This window comes from Perca flavescens, chromosome 15 (genome assembly GCF_004354835.1).
Source record: "Perca flavescens isolate YP-PL-M2 chromosome 15, PFLA_1.0, whole genome shotgun sequence".
Classification (NCBI taxonomy): Eukaryota; Metazoa; Chordata; class Actinopteri; order Perciformes; family Percidae; genus Perca; species Perca flavescens.
Window position 1 is genome coordinate 34,243,379 of NC_041345.1, and position 12,812 is coordinate 34,256,190.

Genomic DNA, 12,812 nt, shown 5'->3' on the forward strand with positions numbered 1-12,812 from the left:
GCTTGTCGGGGTGCGTTCCATTCAGCGTGTCGGGGTGCGTTTCATTCAGCGTGTCGGGGTGCGTTTCATTCAGAGTGTCGAGGAGCATTCCATTCAGCGTGTCGGGGTGTTCCATTCAGCTTTGCCGACGTCAAAACAAAAGCAGAAATACTGTGAAAGAAAATCTGCTTCTGTTCATCTGACGATCAATATATTTTAATAATAATTGTTTATAACTTTATGAATTTTTTTATTTCATCTTAAAAACATTCCAACAATCAGAGCTCACATCACTGTGATGTCACAGCTCAGGCCCCACCCCCTTCATGCTGACCATGCTCATGACATCCCAGAGATAAACATTTGAACAGTGACTCAAAGTTTGATCTTTTACTTTTAAAAACTTCCGTGTCCTTTTCAGATGAATTTATTTTTTTAAACATTTTGTCCTTCAGGGCCACCGTAGCCACAGAATGTCCCTTTGCTTTCAGTCTTCTGAACACAGTCCACATTTCTCACACTGTCTCCTTAAATGGGATCATATCTTTTCTTTTGTTTAACATGAAACAGCCTCAAAATCACCAAACCATTATTTACTTTCTGTCCACTTTGAATGAAGTGTGTTTTACGATGATAAAAGTCCTGATTATTTACATGGAGTCTGGTGGAGATATGCTGGCTCTATACACGCTAAAAGTCCTGATTATTTACATGGAGTCTGGTGGAGATATGCTGGCTCTATACACGCTAAAAGTCCTGATTATTTACATGGAGTCTAGTGGAAATATGCTGGCTCTATACACGCTAAAAGTCCTGATTATTTACATGGAGTCTGGTGGAAATATGCTGGCTCTATACACGCTAAAAGTCCTGATTATTTACATGGAGTCTGGTGGAGATATACTGGCTCTATACACGCTAAAAGTCCTGATTATTTACATGGAGTCTGGTGGAGATATACTGGCTCTATACACGCTAAAAGTCGTGATTATTTACATGGAGTCTGGTGGAGATATACTGGCTCTATACAGGCTAAAAGTTCTGATTATTTACAGTACAGGCCAAAAGTTTGGACACACCTTATTCATTGTGTTTCCTTTATTTTCATGACATTCTAGATTCTCATTGAAGGCATCAAAACTATGAATGAACACATATGGAATTATGTACTTAACAAAAAAGTGTGAAATAACTGAAAACATGTCTTATATTTTAGATTCCTCAAAGTAGCCACCCTTTGCTTTTTTTGATAGCGCTGCAAACCCTTGGTGTTCTCTCAATGAGCTTCATGAGGTAGTCACCTGAAATGGTTTTACCTTCACAGGTGGGCTTTGTCACGGTTAATTAGTGGATGGCTACTTTGAAGAATCTAAAATATAAGACATGTTTTCAGTTATTTCACACTTTTTGTTAAGTACATAATTCCACATGTGTTCATTCATAGTTTTGATGCCTTCAGTGAGAATCTAAAAATAAAAAGGAAACGCATTGAATGAGAAGGTGTCCAAAACCTGTACTAAAATAAAAAGATATGAAACGCACACGCTGAAAGTCCTGATTATTTACATGGAGTCTGGTGGAAATATGCTGGCCTATACACGTAAAAGTCCTGATTATTTACATGGAGTCTAGTGGAAATATGCTGGCTCTATACACGCTAAAAGTCCTGATTATTTACATGGAGTCTGGTGGAAATATGCTGATTATTTACATGCTCTATTCTCTATACACGCTAAAAGTCCTGATTATTTACATGGAGTATGCTGGCTGGATTCATAAAGTCCTGATTATTTACATGGAGTCTGGTGGAATATCCTGATTATTTAAAGTCCTGATTATTTACATGAGTCTGGTGGAGATATACTGGCTCTATACACGCTAAAAGTCCTGATTATTTACATGGAGTCTGGTGGAGTTTGGTGATGGTGATTTCGGGGCTGTTTCATTTTAAACTAAAAGGATCTTACTCTTTAACTAGAAGGTCTATCTCTGTAGGGATCCATCCCATAATGTTGTCACACACTGTCTCCCCCCTGTCTGTTCCCCTGTCTCCCCCTGTCTCCCTCTCTGTCTTCCTCTCTGGCCCCCCCTCTCTCCCCCATCTACCACCCTCCCCCATCTCTCTCCCCCCGTCTCACGCCCTGTGTCCCTCTCTCCCCCCTCCCCCTCAGTTCCTGCGCTGTCTCTGTTTGTCTCTCTGTCTCTCCATCTTGTCCAGAGCTTTTCTCTCCTTCTCGGCTGCAGAGAGGAAATCTTTGATGCGTCGCTTCAGAGCGCTGCGATCGGACGAACTGAGCACGCCCAGAGCCTGCAGAGGACAGAGGAGACAGAGGAGACAGAGGAGACAGAGGAGAGAGGAGAGAGGAAATAGAGAGGACAGAGGAGAAAGAGGAGACAGAGGAGACAGAGGAGAGAGGAAATAGAGGAAACAGAGGAGGAGACAGAGGACAGAGGAGACAGAGGACAGAGGAGACAGAGGAAACAGAGGAAACAGAGGACAGAGGAGACGGAGGAGACACAGGAGACGAGACAGAGGAGACAGGGGACAAAGGAGAGAGACAAAGTAGTGAAAAAGCCGTACTATTCCAGAGACCACACCAGACGGTAATGGTCTCCTGATGAGAACAAGTCAGTTTTCAGATTTTACTTCCAAAGAATACAAGTTTGACTCTTTCTTTTGTCTCTGCTAGAAGACACTCTCCTTCTCTGTTTTATAAACATTTTTGACTTTTTTTTCTATCAAAATATTTTAACTTTGTTCCACTTTCTTGTGGGAAAAAACATTTTGACTTTCTCCTGAAATATTCCAACATTTTCCCCTCTAAACATTCTGACTTGTTTTCATAGTAAAAGCATAACTCAGTAATCTGTCTGAACATCAGGATCTGCTGAGTCATGGTCCATCCATCAGGATCTGCTGAGTCATGGTCCATCCATCAGGATCTGCTGAGTCATGGTTCTTCCCTCACCTTCAACTTGTTTCCATCCATCTGCAGCAGCGTCTGTCCGTCCACGTCCCTCGCACTGAATTCTGGGACGTATTGCTCCATGTGGAGTCCTTTCAGCCAATCGCAGACCTGCTGCGTCGTCCACGACGACACGAGACACAGCGCCTCCTCCAGAGGCTGGGGAGGAGGAAGAGGACACATCAGAGAGGTGAAGATTTTCACAATAAAATGTTTGTGTGTGTGTGTGTGTGTGTGTATGTGTCTTAGAGCTGTCTTCCTCATTCCCATACTATTCAAATTTAATTTATTATTTTTTTAATATGCGAATATTATTTGAATATTAAATGTTCAAATGCAGCCTGTTATTAATATGTACTACACTACTCTGGCTTATGCATTGTCAATAACACTTTAAACCATAACCATGTGGTTGTTGTTACACGTGTCCACTAGAGGGACTTCCAACATCAGCCTGGCCTTGAAGGGGATCTACGTCATGGAGCATTTCTAGCACGCCGCTCTCTGTTTAAATCATTTTCCACCACGAGCTCACAGCGCCAAACACAAATCAACGGAGACCTCTGGAATGAAACGTTATCTAACAAGTGTAGTGAAGCAGCTCTGTTGAAAAGGCTTGGCAGTGCTTGGTTAGCACAATGACATCATGTTAGAAAGCACAGCCGAAACTGTGGAAAACTCCCTGCTGGACTGATGAGCCGACGTCACTCCTTGGACTCACGCATTTGCGCACATGCGCAATTTCGCCATTTCCTTTTTGTAGTTCGCTGCAGACACGAGTACAGCTGCTCCTAAAGTTGCACGTTACTTATATAGCATTCTGTTGTGTTGCCGTGTGCGTTATTGAGAACGTAAGTGCACAATTTTATGTCCATGCTGGTGTTGCATGTATCTTTGCTGGCGTAGCTAACATAACAGTATTTTCTTTACTATAGTTCAAGATTGCATGCTTATGTTTACTGTAATGCTAGGAGCTTGCAAATATGTCATTCAGAAACAATAGTTAATACCTTGATTCATGGATGCATGTTAGCACAGTGTTGTACATTCGTTAATTACAATCCTGCTGAGGATTAGTTCAGCTGTTGCACTTGCGATGGTGTTGCTGGTTTAATTGTTGAAGCGCATTTCACCGTGCCATTCGCGCCGCTGGTGTATCACATGACTATTGCACCTGTATGTAGCTGTTATGTTCATTTGTGGTCTTAGAGCGCCATCTAGTGGCCAATAGATGTAACTGCACAATGAGGCCCGCAGCGTATTCACATTGGAATTTATTGGTTTCCAGTACTATCCAGTATTATTTGGTTATTTGCACAGCAACTATTTATTGCATAGCAATTATGTATATTGCATATAATTGTGTATATTGCAGTTGTTGCTTATTGACCTGTAATCTGTATATATGTTTATTCGTTATGTACAGGTTATATTTACATATTCTGTATTTCTCTATTTTACAGAAAACCACACAAACACATACTATCACAAGCAACAAGCAATGTATTCACATGCTGGGATTGGATGTCAATAAATCTGTTGAACTAAAACCAAAGGTTGCAGCGACTCTCTTACCGGAGTACATAGCCAGCTCGGGTAGCGCCAGCACATAACGTACACGGACTTCACAAGTGGTCCTTCGAGCCGGATAGCCCCCCCGCCACCCCCCCGCTGCGCTATGGCAACCTCCAAGGATTACGACAGAGAGCCAGATGAACGAACTCATCCCATAAGAGTAAGGCAGCGCCCAGGGTACCTTGCGGACTTCGAGCTCGACTATCCAGCCAAACAGCTTCCGCCATTCAAGGGATCCCTCCACCAGGCTACTGAGAATCTATTGTGTAGTGATCGAGCCCAGGTTGACCTTGCCACGACTGACCAAAGCCTGCATAGGATTCGCGAGGAGGAACGATGGCAGCGCCTTGAAGCGCGCTATAAGGACATGAGCTGGAGGAACTGCAGATTACGATGGACATTGCTAAACGCATGCCTTACCCTCAAAGCTGCCCAGCTTATCCTCCGCATTACCCTCAGTATCCTCAACAGTACTCCAGCCTGCCTCGGCTAGAGTTAGGCAGCCCAGTTCACAGTCCCCTGTGGAACACTACCTCAACTGTCAGAGAACCCCTCCAGCAGTCAGCAACCCTGTTGGGTTCCCCGTCACAGCAGCCTAACCTCATGCCGTCCCAGACGGGAGAACAACACGGACAAGGCCAATCCACTTATACCCTGCCAGCCCTTACGTCCAGGCAACAGGTAGCTATAGATCACACTGTACCCGCTCACCACACCTCTCTGCCTTCACTTTGTCCTGGTCAGGATACTGCTCTGCATCTATGGTCTGTGCCACAGTCTGGTCTACATCAGGCTCCGCTTGCCCAGCCCGACATGCTTCAGCCTCGTCTCCAGCCTCCAAATCCTCCCCCTCAGCATCCTCTTCCTCCACCGCTACAGTACCAATCTTACTCTGCCTATCCTCCTTATCCAGCTGGGTTGTATTATCCATCGTATGCGGCACCTCCACCAGGACAACCACTACTGATGCAGCCAGCCGCGCCTTATGCACCAGCCATGCCACCGGCAGGCCCTACAGTCCCAGGCATCCTGGAAATGGCCATCGCTTCTTCATACGGCATTCCCAAGCCTAAACTGACCCCATTCAGTACTGGTAAGGAGAGTGACTTCATAATGTTGAAGAAAGGATTGGACAGTGTGCTTGGCCCACACAAACATCTATCAGAGGATTATAAGTACCAGGTGCTACTAGACCTCCTCAAACTACCAAATGCCCATCAGGTGGCGAAGAGGTACGTGAATGATCCAACCCCATACACTAGCAGCATGCAAGCCTTAGAACAGCGATATGGCCAGCCACGCCAGCTTGTTCAAGGAGAGCTGAAGGCCATTCTCAACTCCCCTCCTATCAAGCCAGGCGATGCACAAGACTTTGAGGATTTCTCATCAGCTGTTAGTACCTTGGTGGGCCTGTTAGGCACCATGGATGGTCCTTCCAGAGCCGAGCTGAGATGTGGCTCTCACGTAGACACTCTGCTTAGCAAGCTGCCTGCCAACTACAGAGACCGCTTCGCTGAGTACTGCATATCCCAGGGGATCATCCGCAGTGGCACCGATAGCACATACACGCTCCCTGACTTTGCCGCGTGGTTGGAGAGAAAAGCACAAGCCATACAGGTATCAAGGAGAGCTACTGAAGCATCCAGGGTGGAATCTGCACAGATAGAGCGTAAGGACAAGACAACATGGCCCCAGAAGTCTAAGTCTGCCAGTGTCTACATCACCAACCGACCAGAGACTTCTGAGCCACCTCATAGCCCTGATACATCTGGAGCCAATCCCAAGCCAGGTCAGTCCTCTGCTAAGAAGCAAGAGCACTTTAAACCATACTGTCCCTACTGCTCCAATCAGGAACACTACCTCAGTGCCTGTGCTGAGTTCGCTAAGCTCAACACAGCTGAGAAGGCTAACTGGATAAAGGAGAAGGACAAATGCTGGAGATGCGGCCGCGGACACAAACCAGAGACATGTACCCTAAAGAAGCCATGCTCCACCTGTAATGAGCAACACTTCATCGTCCTACATGAGGTTGCACTCAAAGCTAATCAGAGCATCCTCACAGTTAGCACCTCCTCCAGCATGGTGTATGTGGGCAAAGCTAGCCACTCCAGTCGTGTCCTGCTGAAAGTAGTCCCTGTTCAGCTCCACAATGGAGGCAAGATCCTGAATACACATGCCATACTGGATGACTGCTCTGAACGAACCATTATCCTTCCAGTTGCCGCCAAACATCTTGGTCTCTGCAAGGAAGAAGAAGTCTTGCCCCTTAGGACCATTCGACAGGATGTTGTGAATCTTAAAGGTGCTTCTGTATCATTCGAAGTGTCGTCTCAGACCAACACACAGGTGAAATACCACATACACCATGCCTTTACTGCAGATGAGCTGAGTCTTGCCGACCAGTCATGTCCAGCGGAGTCTCTCAAGAAGAGGTATGACCATCTGAGTGGAGTACCAATACATGGATTCAATAGAGTACAGCCCATGCTCCTCATTGGTTCCGACTATCCCCATTTAATCACTCCAGTACGCCCTGTGCGGATGGGACCTCCAGGTGGCCCGGTGGCCATATCCACATTGTTAGGCTGGGCTATTCAGGGACCTACCAACTTCCTCCAGAACCCCACCAGAGAGGCCTCCTGCTTGCATACAACATTCCTGTCTCCTGCTCAAGACCTGTATCAGCACGTTGAAAGGCTTTGGCAAATCGACACACTGCCATACAGATCTGAAAGGGAAGCTGTTCTAGCACCTCCTCACCCTGTCCGACCTACCAGTCGTCTCAGTCCACTTTCCCCGGAAAACGACCAGACTCTAGGCCTTATCCGAGTGGGGGGTCGTCTCCGTAAAGCCGAGGATCTGCCTGAAGACACTGTTCATCCTATTGTTCTTGCGCCTGATCACCCCATTACACAGCTGTTGGTGCAAGATTATGATGATCGTTTACTCCATGCAGGCCCTGAGCGAATCTTCGCAGAGATCAGAAGGACCTATTGGATCTTCAGAGGCTGCCAAGCCATCAAGAAACACCAGCGGCAATGTGTGGAGTGTCGCAAGTGGCGCAGTAAGCCGGTGATCCCTAAAATGGCAGACCTCCCAGCCGCTCGACTCCGACTCAACAAGCCCCCCTTCTGGTCAACTGGTGTGGACTGCTTTGGCCCATATATGGTCAAGATAGGACGGCGACAGGAGAAACGATGGGGCATTGTGTTCAAGTGTCTCACTACCAGATGTGTTCACCTTGACCTACTGCCTAGTATGGACACCGATTCATTCCTCTTGTCTCTCCGCCGCTTCATCGCAAGAAGAGGGAAACCCTTTGAGATTTTATGCGACAGAGGCACCAACTTCCGCGGTGGGGACAAGGAGCTTCACGAGGCATTCGAGTCACTTGAACCATCGCTCAGGGAACAGCTAGCAACACAGTGCATCACCTTCAGATTTAACCCACCTCTGGCTCCACACTTTGGTGGAACATGGGAGAGGAAAATTAAATCTGTAACCCTGACCTCCCTGGCCTCCAACCACGTCAGAAGTGGCGGAACTCAACGACAGACCTAGCTGTGGATGCGGTCGTCATGGTGGTCGATTCACAGCTCCCGAGGGCGCTATGGCCTGTTGGACGCGTCACACGGACCATCTACAGCGACGATGGCAAGGTACGCACTGCAGAGATCGACATCAAGGGCAAACTCTACACACGTCCTGTCGCCAAACTGATAGAGCTCCCAAGGATGCCTGACAACAGAGATACCAGCGCTCCTTAGCCCAGCAGTGACATTACTGTTACTGCGCATTCGTCCCACGAATCCGGGGGCGGCTGTGGAAAACTCCCTGCTGGACTGATGAGCCGACGTCACTCCTTGGACTCACGCATTTGCGCACATGCGCAATTTCGCCATTTCCTTTTTGTAGTTCGCTGCAGACACGAGTACAGCTGCTCCTAAAGTTGCACGTTACTTATATAGCATTCTGTTGTGTTGCCGTGTGCGTTATTGAGAACGTAAGTGCACAATTTTATGTCCATGCTGGTGTTGCATGTATCTTTGTTGGCGTAGCTAACATAACAGTATTTTCTTTACTATAGTTCAGGATTGCATGCTTATGTTTACTGTAATGCTAGGAGCTTGCAAATATGTCATTCAGAAACAATAGTTAATACCTTGATTCATGGATGCATGTTAGCACAGTGTTGTACATTCGTTAATTACAATCCTGCTGAGGATTAGTTCAGCTGTTGCACTTGCGATGGTGTTGCTGGTTTAATTGTTGAAGCGCATTTCACCGTGCCATTCGCGCCGCTGGTGTATCACATGACTATTGCACCTGTATGTAGCTGTTATGTTCATTTGTGGTCTTAGAGCGCCATCTAGTGGCCAATAGATGTAACTGCACAATGAGGCCCGCAGCGTATTCACATTGGAATTTATTGGTTTCCAGTACTATCCAGTATTATTTGGTTGTTTGCACAGCAACTATTTATTGCATAGCAATTATGTATATTGCATATAATTGTGTATATTGCAGTTGTTGCTTATTGACCTGTAATCTGTATATATGTGTATTCGTTATGTACAGGTTATATTTACATATTCTGTATTTCTCTATTTTACAGAAAACCACACAAACACATACTATCACAAGCAACAAGCAATGTATTCACATGCTGGGATTGGATATCAATAAATCTGTTGAACTAAAACCAAAGGTTGCAGCGACTCTCTTACCGGAGTACATAGCCAGCTCCGGTAGCGCCAGCACATAACGTACACGGACTTCACAGAAACCATTTGTCATAAACTAGCTAGCTAAGTAACAATAGTGTTAGCCACAATGCTAACAGCATTGATAACTAGCTAAGCCAAACGTGCTGTCACTACTATTTTAGTGATTTATAAACAACCTCTTTCTTGCAGCTGTAGGAGACTACAGCTGTTAGAAGGTAATACATGAAGTCAAAGCTAACTCTGACAGCTGTAGGGCAGCTAACATTAACTTTAGCTGTCTCCATGAAGCTCCCAGCTAAGCTAACTCTGACAGCTGTAGGACAGCTAACATTAACTTTAACTTAGGGTGACCAGATTTCCTGGAACTAAAACCGGGACACTTTGCGCGTGACCGTAGTGCTTTTAACGTGAACATGTGCCAGCCCAGGTCAGACATAGACACAGACAGATTAGACACAATTTTGCCAACAGCACACATAGGTCTACTGCTCACAACATAATGGGGTATCTCAGTTAATATTCATGAACTTTCTTGGTATGTAGCCTACATGTCTAACAAATAATATTAAAAGACATTGCGTGAGTTTTGTGGGGGACCAACTTTATTTTTCACAATTAAAGCATTCTTTTGGAAAATGCACCCACTGAACTTGTGAAAAGGTATTTTTCATTGCATGGCACTAAACTAATTATTTGGAACTGCTGCCACCGGCTTGAACTAAAGTTATGGTAACACTAACACTACGGGAAGGGTACATGAATTATGAATTAATGCATGAATTAATTCATGATTTGTGCATTACTTCATTCCTTCATATCTTATCAGAATAATTCTCATCAGGAATTGACATGCGTTCCATAACCTGTTTTGCCTTACATCACTTTGATTATTTGGAATGGTTTTAAATAGGGGTGCAACAGATCACAAAACTCACAGTTGGATCACAAATCGGATCAATTTTGGGATCAGCACAAAAAAAGGGGGGGATTTAAATTATTTATTAAAAATGTAATAATCATTTTTAACAATAACTTCTTTCACCAGTAAATTGCTGTTAAACGACAAAAACAGATGAGAAAAGGGTATTTTACAATAACTGTGAATGCACCACGAGTTTGACCAGTTTGTTGTTTTTCCGACAACAGCTGTGACCAAGTGCTAGCTAGTTTGAGTCTTTTAGCATATAGCTTTAGCAACAGACTGTTGTACGTCCCGCTGTTGGAATCCTCTACAATATAGTCACACTTTTACACCGTTTAGCTGTCAGCATTTTAACCGTTTAACCGGGGAACTGTCCCAGTCAAACCGGGATGTCTGGTCACCCTATGTAGACTACTGTACATTCATGTAACAACAGGGAGAGGACACCTCAATGGTTTTTGACCTTATAGTTTGCTGGGGGGAAATAACTGATGAATATACTCTGTTCCATTCATGTTTCCAATGTGCATGAAATGTATCACTTAATTATCTTTATAGTTTCTAGATTTTAGAGTCCAGTTTCTTCAGTGTCTTTCTTTTCTATGTCCATATATGAGGGAGCAAAGCATATGAAAAAAAAAACACGTGAGAAAAAGCATCTGAAACGACTGAATGATAGTCTAAAAATATACATTTATGAACTACTGCTCTTAACTGAAACTATTCAATGAGTCACTGTTATTTGCAAAAACGTTGTAGCCTACACTTTGCATTAAAAGCGAGCAGTGGAAGTTAATATGACTTAGTAAATTTATATTGTAGCCCATGACAGAGAGGGAGAGAGAGTGAAAGAGATATTAACGCATCATATTCTAGCGTTGTAGAAAATTGATCTTCATGGTAAATTTCCGGAGTAACTTCTGCTCACTTTTAAGGCAGAGTACAACTGTTAATTTGTGCAAATGATTAGTAGCCTAATTCAGAGCAGAAGTCAGTTAATGTATGTGTTTATGCTATTTACGCATTCAGTCGGTCTGCGATCGTCTGCCTCGCTTTCTCTCGCTGTTTCATTACAGTGTTTCTTTTTTATAAATAATGTTTCACATCATCATACTTCCACAAGAAGCTGCTGCTCACTCTGTAGAAAGTATGAACAATGCCTATTCTCGGTAGATCGTGTGTAGCCTCGTGAGACCGTCCTGATCTCGCGAGCTCCAGTTTTCTACTCGCAGATCAGTCTGGCATTTTGAGATAGAGAAAATTTGGAGCCGTTAGCCAAACGACCGGGCCAATCAGCGTTGGTTTTGAGGCGGGTTTAGGTGGTGATAGACAGATGGTTTATCCAATCAGATAACCAGGATTTTCAGACAGCGGTAGCCCTAATTCTGTTAGCCGCTCGCTAATGCTTTTTCCTCTTGGATCCTTCTTTTGGAATATGGTGCGGGAACCTGAAATGGGGCCTTTTATTCCTAAATTCTCGTTACAGAAACGGCAAATCTCCTTTACCCACATGTTGCTAGCTTGCTGAGCTAACGAGCTATGCTCTGCCTGCAGCAGCAGGGGCACTGGTTGTATTTTCATACGCTTCCTTAATCTGATTGATAGACAGATGGTTTATCCAATCAGCTAACCAGGATTTTCGCCCTTCCCAAAAGTTCTCCAACGGAATGTTCCCAGATGGATATGCCGAGCAAATGCGAAGCGATCCATCTGGAGGAGTCAGGTTAGATCGTGTGAGCGTGTGAAACCAATCAAATGTGTGTGTCTCACAGGCAATGCGTGAGAGTTTGCAGCCCTGGTGTGTGTGTGTGTGTGTGTGTGTGTGTCTGTGTGTCTGTCTGTATGTGTGTGTGTGTGTGTGTTACCTCGTCTGAGGACTGTGACAGTGTGTGATAAGGATGGGAGGATCTGGAGGAGTCGGCGGGAGGAGAGGAGGTGGTGTGAGGAGGAGAGTACTCCTCGCTTAGAGCCGACTCCTGCGGGAACAAACACACACACACACACACACACACACACACACACACACACACACACACACACACACACACAGCAATTAGCAGCTCCCTGATGGAGGTTAATGGAGCTCCTTCCTCTCACTGAAGAGATAAAATGGACAGAAAAGATAAACGTGTGTGTGTGTGTGTGTGTGTGTGTAGCAGTAGTGGTTGTGTGGGTTGAGAGTAATGCACACAACCACTCACTGCAGCATCAGGAAATTCCTCTCTCTGATTGGTTGCTAGGTGTCTGTTAATGTCGGTGTTTCCAACCCTTTCTTGTCTTTAGAGTGAAGGTTGTTGTTGTTTGCTAATACAAGACAGATATTTCTGGACACGTCATACTTGTGTCCCTTCCTTTGTTTTTTAGTAATGTACTCGTAGAAACAAACGTCTACTATTCCCAGTAGCTGAAAGAACAGCAGAGTAAATCTGCTTTCTGACTCCCCAGGTGAGCCTGGAGGCGGAGCCTGGAGGTGAAGTCAGTGGGTTACCTGTGAGTCAGACTTTCGGGGTCCCGAGGAGTTGGGTGGAGCGACTTTGGGAGATCCGGGGGGGGTCCCGGAGGAGGACAGAGACCCCCGTCCTTCAGAGAACCAGGAGAACGGGACAAAGGATCCCGAAGAGCGAGACGGACTCTCCGACGGCT

The 12,812-nt window shown here is 45.2% G+C and overlaps 1 protein-coding gene across 1 annotated transcript in view; it reads right to left on the reverse strand.

The window, feature by feature from the left end:
• Positions 1-2,146: 2,146 nt before the first annotated feature.
• The window catches only part of samd14 (sterile alpha motif domain containing 14), a 39,149-nt gene continuing 28,483 nt past the window's right edge, over positions 2,147-12,812 (reverse strand). Inside the window, exons 11-14 of the mRNA XM_028600507.1 lie at positions 12,658-12,812; positions 12,035-12,145; positions 2,949-3,104; positions 2,147-2,287 (exon numbers count right to left, since the gene is read on the reverse strand). The exon at positions 12,658-12,812 is cut by the window's right edge and continues 2 nt beyond it. Coding sequence (XP_028456308.1) covers positions 2,147-2,287; positions 2,949-3,104; positions 12,035-12,145; positions 12,658-12,812 — 563 coding nt within the window. The remainder of the gene's footprint in view (positions 2,288-2,948; positions 3,105-12,034; positions 12,146-12,657) is intronic.